Here is a 14351-nt window from a genome sequence, read left to right on the forward strand (position 1 = left end):
AATCATAATTCTCAATTTATTTCTCTAGGAATATTTTTAATTTCTGGCTTTTTTCTAAAAATACTGATGTAACCAAGCAACAGTAAACATTGTATTAGTTGAGATGTCATGCCACAGACTAGCTAATCTTAAATTTTGCAAAAGAGGATTAGAAAAACCTACAAAAATGCGAATTAAATAATAACTTGAATTTTTTTTTGGTTCAGAATGGATGCAAGTCTATTAGAATTGGTTAAAATATATGTCAGTGTGCAGAGCATAAAAAAATGCCAGACATATTTTCCTAAAAAATAAATTAAAAATATAAATGATAAAATAGAATTTTGGTTATGTGATAAATTTCATAATGTTATCTAATCATCATCCCTCAAGAAAAAAAATCAGCTAAACCAAGCAGACAGGAATATAAGCAAGTAAATTAGGAAAGTGAGTGTATTTTGAAGAGAAAAAAAATAGTAAAGTCAAAGATTATTTGTCATGGAAGGGAAAATTGAACCATGTGAGGAGTCTAGATGGTCCTCCATTAGTAGGGTTAAATAAGGAAAATTTAAAAGATGTAGGGAAGGTTAATAAATTAAGTATTTCCATCTGATGTTAGCTCAAGAAAAAACACAAGGGAAATATTTAATGAAATTTAAAAATTAAAGGGGGTGCATGGGGGAAAAAATATTTTCCCAGAATTGAATGCCACAGTCACCAGTTCCTAAGACATTTGAGAATAAACTGACAACAGAGGTTCGGTTTCGACAGCTATGCAAGAATGTATATCCAGGGAATAAAATGAGATTGACATTACTTGTAAATGAAAAACATTGGGGCATGAATGTCTGCAGCTCAGTGGGAATACAGCTCTGTTCAGATTAAACCAGGAGTTAAAAAAACATGCAAAGACTGAACAAAATGTGGAAATAATACTACTAAAATAAAAATCAGTGTGCCATTCTCTACAGGAAAACAGCATTCTCTCGTGCTTCCTCAAATTTAACTAGGTACACAAAATGCAGAAGGGGTTGGAAAACTGGCAATTAGAGATGCCCTTTACAACATCTGTGTAGGGGTAACAACTTTATGAGCATTTCCCCAGTTGAGAACAGGTTTGACAGGAATATAAAAGTAAATGAGTATCACAGGAAAAAAATGAAACAGACATTTGAATTCATCAGAATATGTCAAAAAGGGACATACAATAATAAACATATCCTTTAATAACAGATGATCAGATGACAGTAAATAACTACTTGGCAGTACTAAAAATAATAATTTCAAGGATACAAAAAACAGTTGAAGCATTTCGTTTTGGGTTTGGATTCTTAAGCAAAGTGGTCTTGGAAATGAAAGACTAGGTTTGCAGAGGGACTTGCATACTGCTCATAAAATAGCTATGATATTGTTTCCTTGAAAGCTTTAACAAAGTTGTCATACACTTAGACTTCTTTTCTGCCTGGTTTGGAACTGCTAACGGGTAAGACACCTTGCTCGAGGATATTCAGTGATTGGATTTTATTAATCATTTTTTGTGACATTGACTTGATAACTTTTAAATTTCAAATGAATATTTTTTTAAGCATTTAGGATAATTTTAATTAATCATCTTGATATAACTCATTTTTGCAAATGCATATAGTTTTACAAATGCATTTCAAAACAGCTGGAATAGTCTTAGAGTTTGAGAAAACAGATGTGACTGAAGTGTCTCTTGTATTCTAGTGAGTGAGGTGTTACTCATTTCTTTGCTGTAGGAATGAGGTAGGCACTTCTCAAGGCAGCTGCACTTCCTGAAAACAGACACAGTCAGAACCAAGACTATTCCTGTTCTGCAAACACTGATGCTTCCTCACCTGGTGTATATCCATTATACAAACCAAGCAGACCTGTCCTACACATACAACAGGTCAGGATGCAGAGTGGACCCATGGGAAATGAGAGACCTGTCCTCAAGTCTTTTACAGGATAGGATTTGAGCCCCTGACCCCTCACTACAGTCAGCAATCTGAACTGATGAGCTCCTGAGCAAAAGAACACAGTAACATACCTTGCCCTGGCTCACCTTTCTCACACAGGTGTCAGGTCACTTAGTAAATCTTGCCTGAAAATTCAGTTTGCATGGTCCCAAAACTAAGTGGGTTTTTTTATTCCTGTTTCATGAAAAACCTCATGTTCTCCAAAACTTATTCTTTTGTGAATTAGCAATTTGCTGGTAAAACAATTACTCAATTTTATGCTTTCAGATTTAATTACCAAGCACTGTTATTTCAAGCCAGGAAAATACGAAAATTAAAAACAACCTCAAGAAGTGTAGGAAGAGTAAATACATTAAAAAACCCTAAGCATGACTTCTTGTTTGAAACTACAAATTCAAACTGCACTGGAATTTTATCAGGAATAAAATTTTAAAGCATATCAACAATAATTTGCTAAGTGTTGAGAAGAAACTCCTTTGATCCAGCTATTTCTTATATATTCAATAAATTAGTCTTGCAGATAGATGAGAAGAGATGCTGGTCCCTGCCAAACAGAATATCTGACAGACAACTGATATTCTATACTATCTAACTGTGATGTTTAGTGGTCTGTGATATATGAGGTCATACCAAATAGTCCTTCTGGCACTACACTTTGCTAATCTATGAGCAAGTAATAAGACCCATATTAAAACATTGACATGCATATGCATCCCTGCCCTAAGAGAATATGTAAAAAAAATTTCCCTTCACTCTCATTTTATTAAATTAAGCTTTTAAGTCATCTTAGTTTCCTCTTTCCATTTGACTTTTGGTTTTTTGGTTTTAGTTTCGTTTTCGATTTTTTTGGGGGGAGTGGGGTGTTAAATCTTTAATTTTCCAAAATCAATATTACTAATAAAACTTAGGATGTATCCACAACATTAGTGTTGTGCTGTGTTGCACCGATTTTCCAGTGTCACTCTATGGCAGTGTATGACCAATTCAGAATTAGTCTACATATATATTACTTACTGAAAAACTAGGATTCATTTAGTACTTCTTAGTCTCAGATATAGTAGCAATGTGAAGCTGTCTCAGTGCACACTACTAATTATATAAGATTTATTGTAAAAGGGAATTAAAAAAGAGCAGAAATATTAAACGGAATATAAAACAAAAATAGACAAACCCTACATTCAAGAGTGAGGCTGAGCTGTATATGATACCTTACTAGATTTATGCAGAACAACTATATGATATAATGATATATCAGGTAACATCACTATGTCCTTTGCTGTCATTTTGTATTTTGATACAGGGACTTTTCTGAGTTTCTTATGGTACCATCAAGATATATTTGACAGTGACACAAATGAGCTAACACAATAAGCAGTCTCACAGACAGGCAAATTTATAAATCACTTTGCCTTTTACACCTTCAAGCTGAGGACAATGATCTCAGAAAAAATATCAAAAATGGTTATTGTGACACTCATTTCCACATGGAGTCATCTCACAAAGCACAGTAAGTATTTATCTTGTGAAGAGACTCCTTTCTCTCCACTGAATGCAAGTAAATAAACCCATCCCAGATGTGCATGACCACACCGTGCTTGAGGCTCTGTAGTTTGACCACAAGAAAAGGGTCTTGTTCAGTATGAGGAAATGATGATGAGAGGGTGTACAACTGAGGTCAGCTCCTGGCTCAAGCAGAAAACAGTGTGGTGCTGGAGAGGCAGTCGGTGTCCTAGAGCTCATTAGCAAACTTTGTCACTGTTGTAATTTACATAGGGCTTATATTTTTCCTGTGAACCTATTCTCGACACTGAGGAACTTTTATAATACTGCTGAATTACTCCTATTCTAAGTCATAAAAAAAAAAAGTTATTAGGCTGTGGTTGTTTCCTGGTGGCCAGTTATGTTAACTTGATGGTTTCTTCAAAACAATTCAGCAGCAGAGATAGCTCGGAAATAAAAGGAAAAATAATTTCTTAGGTGTGAAATGACATAGCTCTATTACAGACAGTTATCTGCCAATAAAAATGGCAGAATATAATATTTTTCATTGCCAAGTGGAGAGAAACTGAACAATCACAGACAATACTTGATAAAAAAACATCTGAGAGCCAGATAAAAAACCTATTTCACATGTATCTATAGATTCTCAAAAATTTCAATGGGGTGTTCATGTTTAAGTACCCAAATGAACAACAATTAAATGCTTCAGATACTTTGAGGGATTGCAGTATTCACTGTGTATGTAATGCCTGAAATGCTTTGATCTTCCTAGGCTTGTGGACTGAATGACCAGCAGCAGGATGTGTGTGATCAAGGTCCCACACCTGGACTCCTTATGTCATCTTACAATACAAATTATTTGCAACAGTCTTGCATATTTTTTCTTTAATTAATAGCCAATCCTGATATATAATGGGAATAGAATATATTTATGTACAATATATTTGCCCTATTGTGTTTTGAGTAAAAACTCATGGCAACATTATACAGAAATTCCTATGGAATAGCGTACCTAGCCTGGTCTGTCTCTCATACCAACAGTTCAAGAAAAGGTTCAGAAATCCAAAAGAAAACACTGTGTGACTGTTCACCTGAACAGAACTGATAGCTGTTGTCAGAACTCAGTTTTAACGTGTAAATGGAATTATTTGTTATACATTTATGCAGCTTGGAATTTTTAGTTATACATGATGCTTACAGAGCTTCCATCTACAGTTCTGTGCATTTTTCCTAAGTTCTGAATAGAACTGAGAACTGTATGTTTTCCAAAAGATGTTCATGTGAAGCTTTCTTTTATATCAATGGAATACAGATGTTCAGATACATGAATATATTCTGTGCTCCTAGAACATGAAATGACCTCCCAGCACTCAGTATTTTATGTTTTGGGAGCACAGCTGATCTCGGTCATGGAATTCTGGAGCTGAAAAGTCATTCAGTTATTTGTCATGTAACAAATGACTAAAAGGCATAACAGGAGTAAGAGGACAAAAATGACAGTAATTCTAATTCCACTGAAGGATAAAAAATAAAAGTCAAACTGATACATTTTGAATATAATACAAGAAAAGGTGAAAAGTACCTTCCAGCTAGGGTTGTAAAAATACCCTAAGCCTTGGAAGGTTCTTTCATTTATTTATATATTTTAATTCTCTGGAGTTTGTACAGAGTGCAAAGGGGCACAATGTTGAAGAAATCTGACCAAGATGTGAGTACACTCCTGTAAGCTGGGTAGACCTACCAGCTTGTATCCTTAAAAAAAAGCACAGAATAACTTCATCTGAAATAGCGGGAAAGAAGCCAGGGTTCGAGCAAAGCTGAAGCACTACAACACCCAAGTAATGAGTTAGCTTTCTCAGCCTTACTTTAGGGATTTCTTCACTAGAACCTCTGTGGTTTGAGATCTGTCTGTGATCACTCTGTGCTGATTCTGATCATTGCACAACGAACAGGAATAAAATTCACATACCTAAAATCCAGGCTATGCTGAACAGCTTTGCTGCATCTGCAACTTTGTAAATTAACCTAGGTTGTATTAATTATCAAAGTCAGAATAAGGAGTACCTTTTAAGATTAAGCATAAGAAAGTGGAATAATTTTTTCAGTAATTAAGGTTTTCACTTCTGTGGCATGCATCTCAGGAGTTTAAATTTCTGTGTCCAGTAAAATTACAAAAGTATACCAAAAATCTATTGTCTTGACCTACATGGACAAGCAAGAAGCACCTGAATATATGTTTATTTGAATTATCTGGCTCTGTGTGTCCCCCAAAATGAGTCTGTTTGGTACATTGTAAAGAAAGGGGCAACAGAAACCCAATTTTGTCAATAATTTTAAGTGTTTCTACTTTGTTACATAGATCCATCTCAATAACTATGATTTGAATCAGCTACCAAAATATAGTTCTTATTGCCACTTACATTTCTAGCAAAGGCTCCCTTCAGAGAAAAGGTTGAAAGTGATATGCTATACCAATTTTTTTTACAGTCATCCAAATTCTGTCAAATACAAAGTACACTTTCAGCAATGTTAGCCATGTCTGCAAACAGAAAAGTTCACTGCTTCTATACCTTGCAGCTTTCACTTTTCAGCTAAATTTCATCTTAATGTAAAGTAATAAAATTCTTAACAGTTTAAAAGAAGAACTAACACATACATGCAATCCTTTTATATTGAAGGCATTTAACTTTTCTCTCAGTAACCTGCCAAGAACTTTTGGTGCCTATGTATCCTGGCTCCTGGTGTTGCACAAGGCATTTTATCAGCTGGATCCTGGCATACCTGACATGGCCATTTTTGAATCATGTTATATACAGAATATATTTCTTCCTCTCCAAATACTTAAAACCAAGAGCTATAGGAACCAGGAAAAATCATCAAAGAATAGCCATGAACCTATATCTAAAACCTATTTCTTCTTCTCCTTTATATTCCAGCTATGTCTTCTCTTTGCATTTGCTGCTGACTCTGCACAAGGACCATTTGAATAAATGGAAACCATTCACGAGTGAGGACTTGCAGAGCAAAAACCAAAGCCTTGCTACGAATAAAAATGTTAGTGGGGTAACATAAATTACCGATTTGAGATAAGAAACTACAAAACCCATTTGCTAGCATTTGAGCCATTAAAATTCTCATCTTTTCAGCATTCAGGATACTTAGATCCTTCCAAATTGGACCTAAATTAGAGTTCCTAGTCTGTATTAGATAAACTGTTTGCTTTATCTAATTTTAATGGAAAACAGGAAAACCATATATCTGAAATAGAAACAGTAACATTAAGCATATTAACAAAAACATAGTCACATTAACTGAAATGAGCAAAATAAAACCTCTTTAAAACAGCTTTAGGTACCAGGAGTAAATAGGATAACCATTTAAACAATTTTGCTATATTTAAAACCCCCCAACTCCTCCTAATAATTTGTTCCTTTCAATCAAGAAATTACTTTGACATTACAAAGACAGCTGAGCATTCACAATCAGACAGGAGCCTGCGAGAGTGTGAGCCCTTACCTTCACCTGCATACGCCAGGATGGAGCGGGCGCGCAGCTGCTTCCCTTCTGTGGTTTTGCCGGAGCAGGTGTGTGAGCAGGAGGACCAGGCAGACCACATGCTGAGCACACAGTCCTTTGGGCACGGCGCTTCGCACACCACCGGGATTGGGTAGATGGCATCTCTACACAGCTGTCTGTCAACCTCTTCTCCTGGGGAAAAAAAAAGGCAGTCGCAGTCTACCATTTGCTAAATTAACTTAAAATGAACAATCTAGTCCAGATGGGCACACAAATGAATTAGATTCTGTTCTTCTGTATAAACAAGGTAAATAGATTTTTTATTAAAATCACTTTTCTCCTTTGCCTCGATTCTAGAAGAGCATACTTAAACCTAGTTTGATTCAATATTCTCATGAAGTGAATGCCAGCCTGGGTGGTCTTTAGGCTTTCGTTTTGTAATATATACTTGATCCCACACAAAATCTAAATGTGAGTAACAGAGTATATAACACACCTATGGAAAACTGTGTACATGGAGATACATGTATAGTAATGATGCAGTTTTCATCCACATTTGAGGGAGAAAGGGAAAAACATCCTAACTTAACCAGCTTTATAACCCACAATTCATCCTTTGAATTGTAGCTATCCATCAAAATATGAAAAGCTGCAGTAAATTACAGTCAGAGTTTTGTTTGGTTAGAAAGATCTTTATTTGTTAGCAAACCAGCAACACATCAGTCTTTGTGTCATGGAAGTTTAACAAGATCTATGCATTTATATTCTGTAGGTACACATTTCATTATAATAAAAAGATCCAGGCTGGTATGCATTCCTTAATGAAATATTAACTAGTGTTTAAATAGCAGGGTTTCTTTTGTTTTCGATCAGATAATTGTGGGAGCACTGTGTCTGAGATGTGTCTGAACAGTACCTTAATCACAACATGGAGAATTTTGTGAGGTGACATGATTTCTTGATCAAATAAGTTAATATTTACTAAGGGAGGAATGAACAAATGACCCCATATTCTGATATCTCTAAGTCTCATGATAAATCTTCATGTTGGAGCAAATGATGGAAAAAATGAAGGAGCAAGAGATTTGGGTCCACTTCTTAGAATCCTAGCCTTGTTATAACATAATGGCTGTTATGAGGAACTGTGAAAATGTTGCATCTAAGAGTACATTGGACTTTTGAGGCCCTGGTAACCACATACAATTAAGGCATGAAAGAGGCAGTTCAGTTGTAAACACAACATTTCTTTTTTTTTTTTAATTTTCTAAAAAGGATAACATTTCAAAGCATCTCAATGCCTTTTGTGCTGTATGATCTTTGTTGTACTAGGGCATGAAAACTTTTGCTATGATTCATCTACTGAAACACTCTCGAATCTTACATGATCTTGACAGGACCAAAAGGAGTTGTCTACCTTACGCACTTTCTAAAATCCATCATGTCAACCCCTTTGTTTTAAAAGCCAATATCAACAAAATAATGTCTTAACAATGTTTGCAAATAAACTTAAGTCTTCAATATGACAAAATATTTGTTAGATAGATTGATTAAATACCCTGTAATTGAGTCATCAGTTACTCTTAGTAACTACCACATGGAATCTGAAAGCTAATTCAGCGAGAACAGAACACGCTATAAATTAAGCCGAAGATCTAAAAACACTGCTTTGCTGAGTCTCAAATTAGGCTTTATTGCTCAATAAAATAATAATAATAAAATGATTCAAATACTAATCAAAACAGAAACTACCTAAACTACATTTTTTGTCATTCAAGGTTTACAGTCTTAGAATCTTTAAAATAAGAATCTCTGTTAAACTGAGTTCCTGAAACTAGGAGGTTCTTTTTTTACTAAAGACATATCATGAGTCCCAGAAGTATTAACCAAATTCTTTGTGAAAGAGTAAAAGATGAGGGCCATCCATTCAATATTGGATCCTTTTAACCAGTGCTAACTATTTTATTCATACAGAATATTTAAGCAGAACAGAACTACAAACATCAATCTTCCTTGGTTCTGAAAACCAGCAAAAATCCTGAAGCTCATGTTTTTAAAATAGCCCAAAGTAGTCATAGTCATCTGAATTATAAAGACCTTTGAGATCAAGTCAGTCTCAGCAGCTATATTTTCTCATATTAAAATAAAAACTTGAGTCCTGCCAAAGGCTTCATAGCTCTCCCACACCAAGTTCTGCTTCCCTCACTGGACTCAGTCTTTGCATCAATTGCTCCTTCTGTTATATTGCAGGTCATCACACCCTGACACCAATGCAGGAGGGATTCCTTTCTGCTTCATCAGAATGGACATGTGTTTGGGTTCAAGGACAAGAGACAGAGAAGAGGACTGTAAACTTCTATTCCAGATAGAGAAAAAAGCTAGAAAAGGGGTGAACCCTAATCTCAAACTGTTCCATTGCTAGATAAGACTCAATGAGGTAAACTGCACACTTTGCAAGAAATGGTATTATTACAATAAAGTGCGTCACAGTATAAACAAACAACACTATACTGAACTTATTTATCACCTACTGGCTTTTAACTTTAAATTCAAGCTAAATTTGGTACCACAATGAGAAATTCTTTTAATTAGTTTCAGTCTGAGTTTATATCTCAAATGAAACCAAGCCTTCACTCTCTCCCAAAATCAAAGCCTATCTTTTTTCTTTGCTTTTACAGAGAAAATATTCTAGAGATATTTGTCTTAAATATTAGCATTTTGTTTTTGTCAACTGTCCAATTCTTATCTGATGAATTCAATAGCATAGAAATGTAGTTGGAAGGAATGTCTTATAATGGGTACTTCTTATCTTTGGGGAAATATTTTATTTAGACTAAATTGTTTCTGACATTTCACTAATGATTTTATGAAAAACTTGACCTTTTTTGCCTTCCTCTTTAAAGTGCATAGCGTAGTCAACTACCAGAAACCACTCAACCATAAGCTGGGAACAATGCCAGTGTAATGACTACTTAGAAAATGTCCCATTTGAAAATATTTGCTGTTGGGTGTTGAAGCAAGTCCAGAGGAGGGCCATGAAGGTGAGCAGAGGGTTGGAATATGTCTCCCATGAGAAATGGCTGAGAAAATTGGAGTTGTTCAGGCTGGAGAAGAGAATCCAATGAGACATTATAGCAGCCTTCTAGTACCTAAAAAAGGCTGAAAGAAGATGAAAAGGGGCTTTTTAAAAAAGCATGTAGTGGTAGGACACAGGGGAATGGCTGTAAACCAAAAGAGAGAAGATTAAAGACATTCTTTACTGAGAAGGGCACTGTATCAGGTTGTGTAGAAGTGGTGGATGCCCCATCCCTGGAAGTGTTCTAGGCCAGGTTGGATGGAGCTCTGAGCAATCTGTTTTTGTGGAAGGTGTCCCTGCCCATGGCAGAGAGGTTGGAACTAGATGATCTTTAAGGTCCCTTGCAACCCTAAACACCCTATGATTCTATGATTTTATTTACATGTTATGGGTATAAATTCATTTTTCACAAAAATTGAAGACAGAACTCCAAAAAAACATGACTGAAAGGCCTCTGCCCTGGGTTACTTATACTCATATGTAGAATGACAAAAAGTAAAAAGCAGAGAAATGAAAACAGAATATGACATTTCTGTCAAGAGAACTCTTCACCGCTTATCAGCTGATTTGTTCATTAAAACCTGGAATCTAGCAATAGTCCATATATACAAACAATGCCTATGTTGTTGAATTCTATTCCTCTCAGGAAAGAGACACACATTTTGGACTAAAAACTCCAAATTGCTTAAGGAAATGATGTCATGTAAAAATGGCAGGAGGGAAAAGAGGTTTATTTTTTCAAGAATTTAAAATGTCAAAGGTCGTTTAAACCTTTCCTGGGATTTTTTTTTTTACAGATTTACATCAGTGAGGAGTACCGAAGGGATAGCCTTTTGAATCTCTTCCTCAAATAATTATGCTGGATCCAGCTGGACAATCAGCAAAGCAAGTTACTAAATTAAAACCTCCTTTTGGACAACTTCTTGGCTTGAAGACTTCCTGGTATATATGCACGCTCGAGAGCCACTATTGAACTACGCAACTATTAAGTTGCTTTAAAACAAACAATCAAAAACAACCACAAAACACCAAGCCAACCAAACAAAAAACCCCAAACCTCCTACTGAATAGACAAATTTTTACAGATCAGAGAGGTAGCTTTCAGGAGGAACTGACTAATAAGTATCAGACTGTGTTCATATCACCATTCTTGTTTTATTACATTCACAAAGCAGGTATTGTATCTGTGAAAATTTAGTCTAGATGCTAAAAGTTGGGCTAGACCATCTTCTCTGGTTAATGTAGTTGAGTCATGTCAGTCCTTTGTGTTCTTGTCTACTCATCTGTAAAATGTGACTGATATTAAAGTTTCTCGTAAAATGCTTTAACAAAGTTCCAATGAGAAGCATTCCTAGAGCTGGAATCACTAGAGAGACATGGTAAAGAAAACCTCTTGCTTATTGTGCATCTTTTAACATGGTGCATGCTTCGGTGCCCAGTAAAAAATTGCTGTCAAATTCTGACCTGCAGTAAATGGAAAGGCAAGTGCTTACAGAGAGAAAAATGGTTTTTTAAGCCTTAAAATGAACAGTAAAATCACTGCAAGATTCAATGAGGCATAGAGAACAACTTTAAAAAAATCAGCATAAAATAAAATTTCTGCTGGAGCCTTATGTAATGTCAATCAGCCTGGTCTCAGTTCTGTACGAGGAAACCAGCTATAGTTTCTGAAAGACTGACTTAAAACCTGATATAAACTAAGTAAATTTTGACAATAAAATAAGAACAAATAGAATTAAATCAAGAGAGTGCTTTGAACATTAATATCTAATAGTATTTTTAATATGCTTGTGTAATCAGTAAAGGATAGGAATATAACACAGTGGTAAAACAAATTTTACAGTTGTATTTTAAAGTTCATAAAACAAGCAATGACACCAACTAAGCCAAAATGCTAAAACTGCAGACTTCAGATTATTTATTGCTTATTTCACTGTGTTCAAATGTACTATATCTTCAGCTTCAAGGGAAAAAAAAGTCTCTTGTGTCAGTATCTTGTACATGATGTCTACAGCTGCTGGGCAACTGAAATATTTGGAAAAGCACTCCAGACCTCAGCTTTTAAAGTGTTTGTGGGTGAAGAAGGCCTTTTCATTACTTAACTGCCTTCAGTAATGCCTCTAAGCACGGAGGCTGCAGGAGAAAAATGCGTTTGCTTCACACGATAGCAAAATCCGTGAGATGTCCTGGTTGCCACTAACTTTCCCTCCTTTCCTGTGTAGAAAAATAATCAACAGGAATTTACTGAACTGCCTCTGGTATGGGTTTTAAAGGCTGAAATGGCTGAGAATGTTCTTTATCTTGAATTACCATACAGTTTCCCATATGCATTCTTTTCACATGAGGACCTATACCTGTCCTTACACTGACTGCCTTGTCAATCTCAGAATCTGTCAGACTGGCTGAGCTAAAAATTTTGTGTGGACTCTGCCCATCAAGAGAAAAGTACGCCTATCTATATTCCAAACTCACTAAAACCAGATCTGTGCTATGTGCTCAGTCCTGTTTTTCACTTTAATCATAGTCACAGTTAGTAAAACATATCCTTCTCCACTAAAAGGTCATCAGTCTATAATCTACTTGCCTCAAAGTTACAGGAATGTCATGACTAGACTGTAAGAGTATAGAAGAACTATTAATGACTTTAACTGTAATTATTCTAAAGAAAATTAAAAAAAAAAAATCAAGAAAATCACTAAATAAGAAAATGTATAAATGTATGCAAATGTGAAGTTCCATACTAGATTTTCTTTAGTAATAACCTGGTCAACACACTGGATGATTAGTCTAATGCAAAATAGAAATTATTCACATTACAGAAAAGCTATCAAACTTATCAAAACCCCATACATCTTCACATGCTAGGACACCTTATATCTGCAAATGAGCAGACAATAATCAATCACTAGGATAAACTGAAAGTATTGATTTAATTTCTAATACTTCTGCATTTCTTGCAAATCACTAATTGATTACCAAAGTTCAACACAACAGGAAAAATCATGCCTGCCTAGCATGAACAGTCACAGCAAATTGTGTTTTTCTTCCAAACCTTGGTGCTCCAGCAGTAGTGTGACTTTTTCTTTTTAAAATGATCAGAAGAGGTAGAGAGCTACATCGTGAACAATGCATACCCATAATACTTTCATTCAAATTCTGTCCTTTTTCATAATCAGACACTTGCAATGTGTCTTCCTCAAACTTACTTATTGTACTTCAACTTTATCAGGACTACTGATTGGAAATTCATTCCCAGGACTGATTTTTGGCAATTGTTTTGTTGTTTGTTTTTCTTTATAGAGGAGGAATTCTCTGTGGAACACTGTCTTTCTTAGAGCACGTGTCTCTAGTTGAAATGTATACACAACTTCAAAAAGCTGACCCAGATTTTTCGGTAGGGAGAATTTAGAAGTTAATCTCTGAAAACCTAATGAAACAAGCCACAGAAAGGGGAAACAATAATATTTACATGAAATTCACCGTCTTGTTTAGCTCAACAAAGTTAAGAGTCTTTGGAGGCAAAAAAGCAGCACGTGCAGCAGTATCTGACTGACAGAACAATTTTTGCTCTTGAATCAGTTCAACACTAGCAAATAACACATACTTTGATAGACAATAGGAAACTTTAAATGTTTTATTAATCCCACTATCCTTCATATCACGTTGATGGTATTTATTCATGTCTGCTCCAAAAAAACGCTTTAACGTTAGTAAAATGGCAATGTCTTTCAAAATAGCAGCAACTTACACAAAATAGCAGCAACTTGTACATTTTCAACATTTGGAACAATTATTAACCTCTCTAATTATCAAACATAAAGCAACATTAACTACAATTTATGACCTCAATATATCCTACTTCATTGGCTCCTAAGTTTTTCAAAACACAATGAGAAAAGATGGTGTCTTTTCCCCTTGTATTATTCTGATCAAGTGAAGCTTCTACATTCATTTCTAATGCTTAGGTGCCTAGCTGGTAGCTCCAAGTGTAAAAGCAGTTACTAATTCCCTAATCACATGCCTTTCTCTCAATCGCTTTTGCTAAGTAGCATTTGCATTTAATTAAGTACATCTTAATTAGTTGATGGTTAATATTCTTGAAGTAATTTTCTTCTAAGAAGCCTAAGTAGAAATGGCACTGATTTCAATGAAGACAAATACACTGGTTACTCACATCTGTTCATTATGCAAAAATGACAGAAAGTTGGTCTAATAGTTTAATGATATGAAAACATTGCAGGATTGTAAACTGTTTGATTTGGTGATTTACATGTGCAAATTTACTGTGGTTTTGGTTTCAG

The 14351-nt window shown here is 35.2% G+C and overlaps 1 protein-coding gene across 7 annotated transcripts in view; it reads right to left on the minus strand.

The window, feature by feature from the left end:
• Nucleotides 1–14351, minus strand: part of LOC138106437 (thrombospondin type-1 domain-containing protein 7A-like) — a 285545-nt gene that overhangs the window by 69044 nt on the left and 202150 nt on the right. For all 7 annotated transcript variants that reach the window (XM_069007028.1, XM_069007027.1, XM_069007030.1 and 4 more), the window contains one exon: nucleotides 6978–7169. In XM_069007028.1, coding sequence (XP_068863129.1) covers nucleotides 6978–7169 — 192 coding nt within the window. The remainder of the gene's footprint in view (nucleotides 1–6977; nucleotides 7170–14351) is intronic.

Source organism: Aphelocoma coerulescens, chromosome 2, assembly GCF_041296385.1.
Source record: "Aphelocoma coerulescens isolate FSJ_1873_10779 chromosome 2, UR_Acoe_1.0, whole genome shotgun sequence".
Lineage (NCBI taxonomy): Eukaryota > Metazoa > Chordata > Aves > Passeriformes > Corvidae > Aphelocoma > Aphelocoma coerulescens.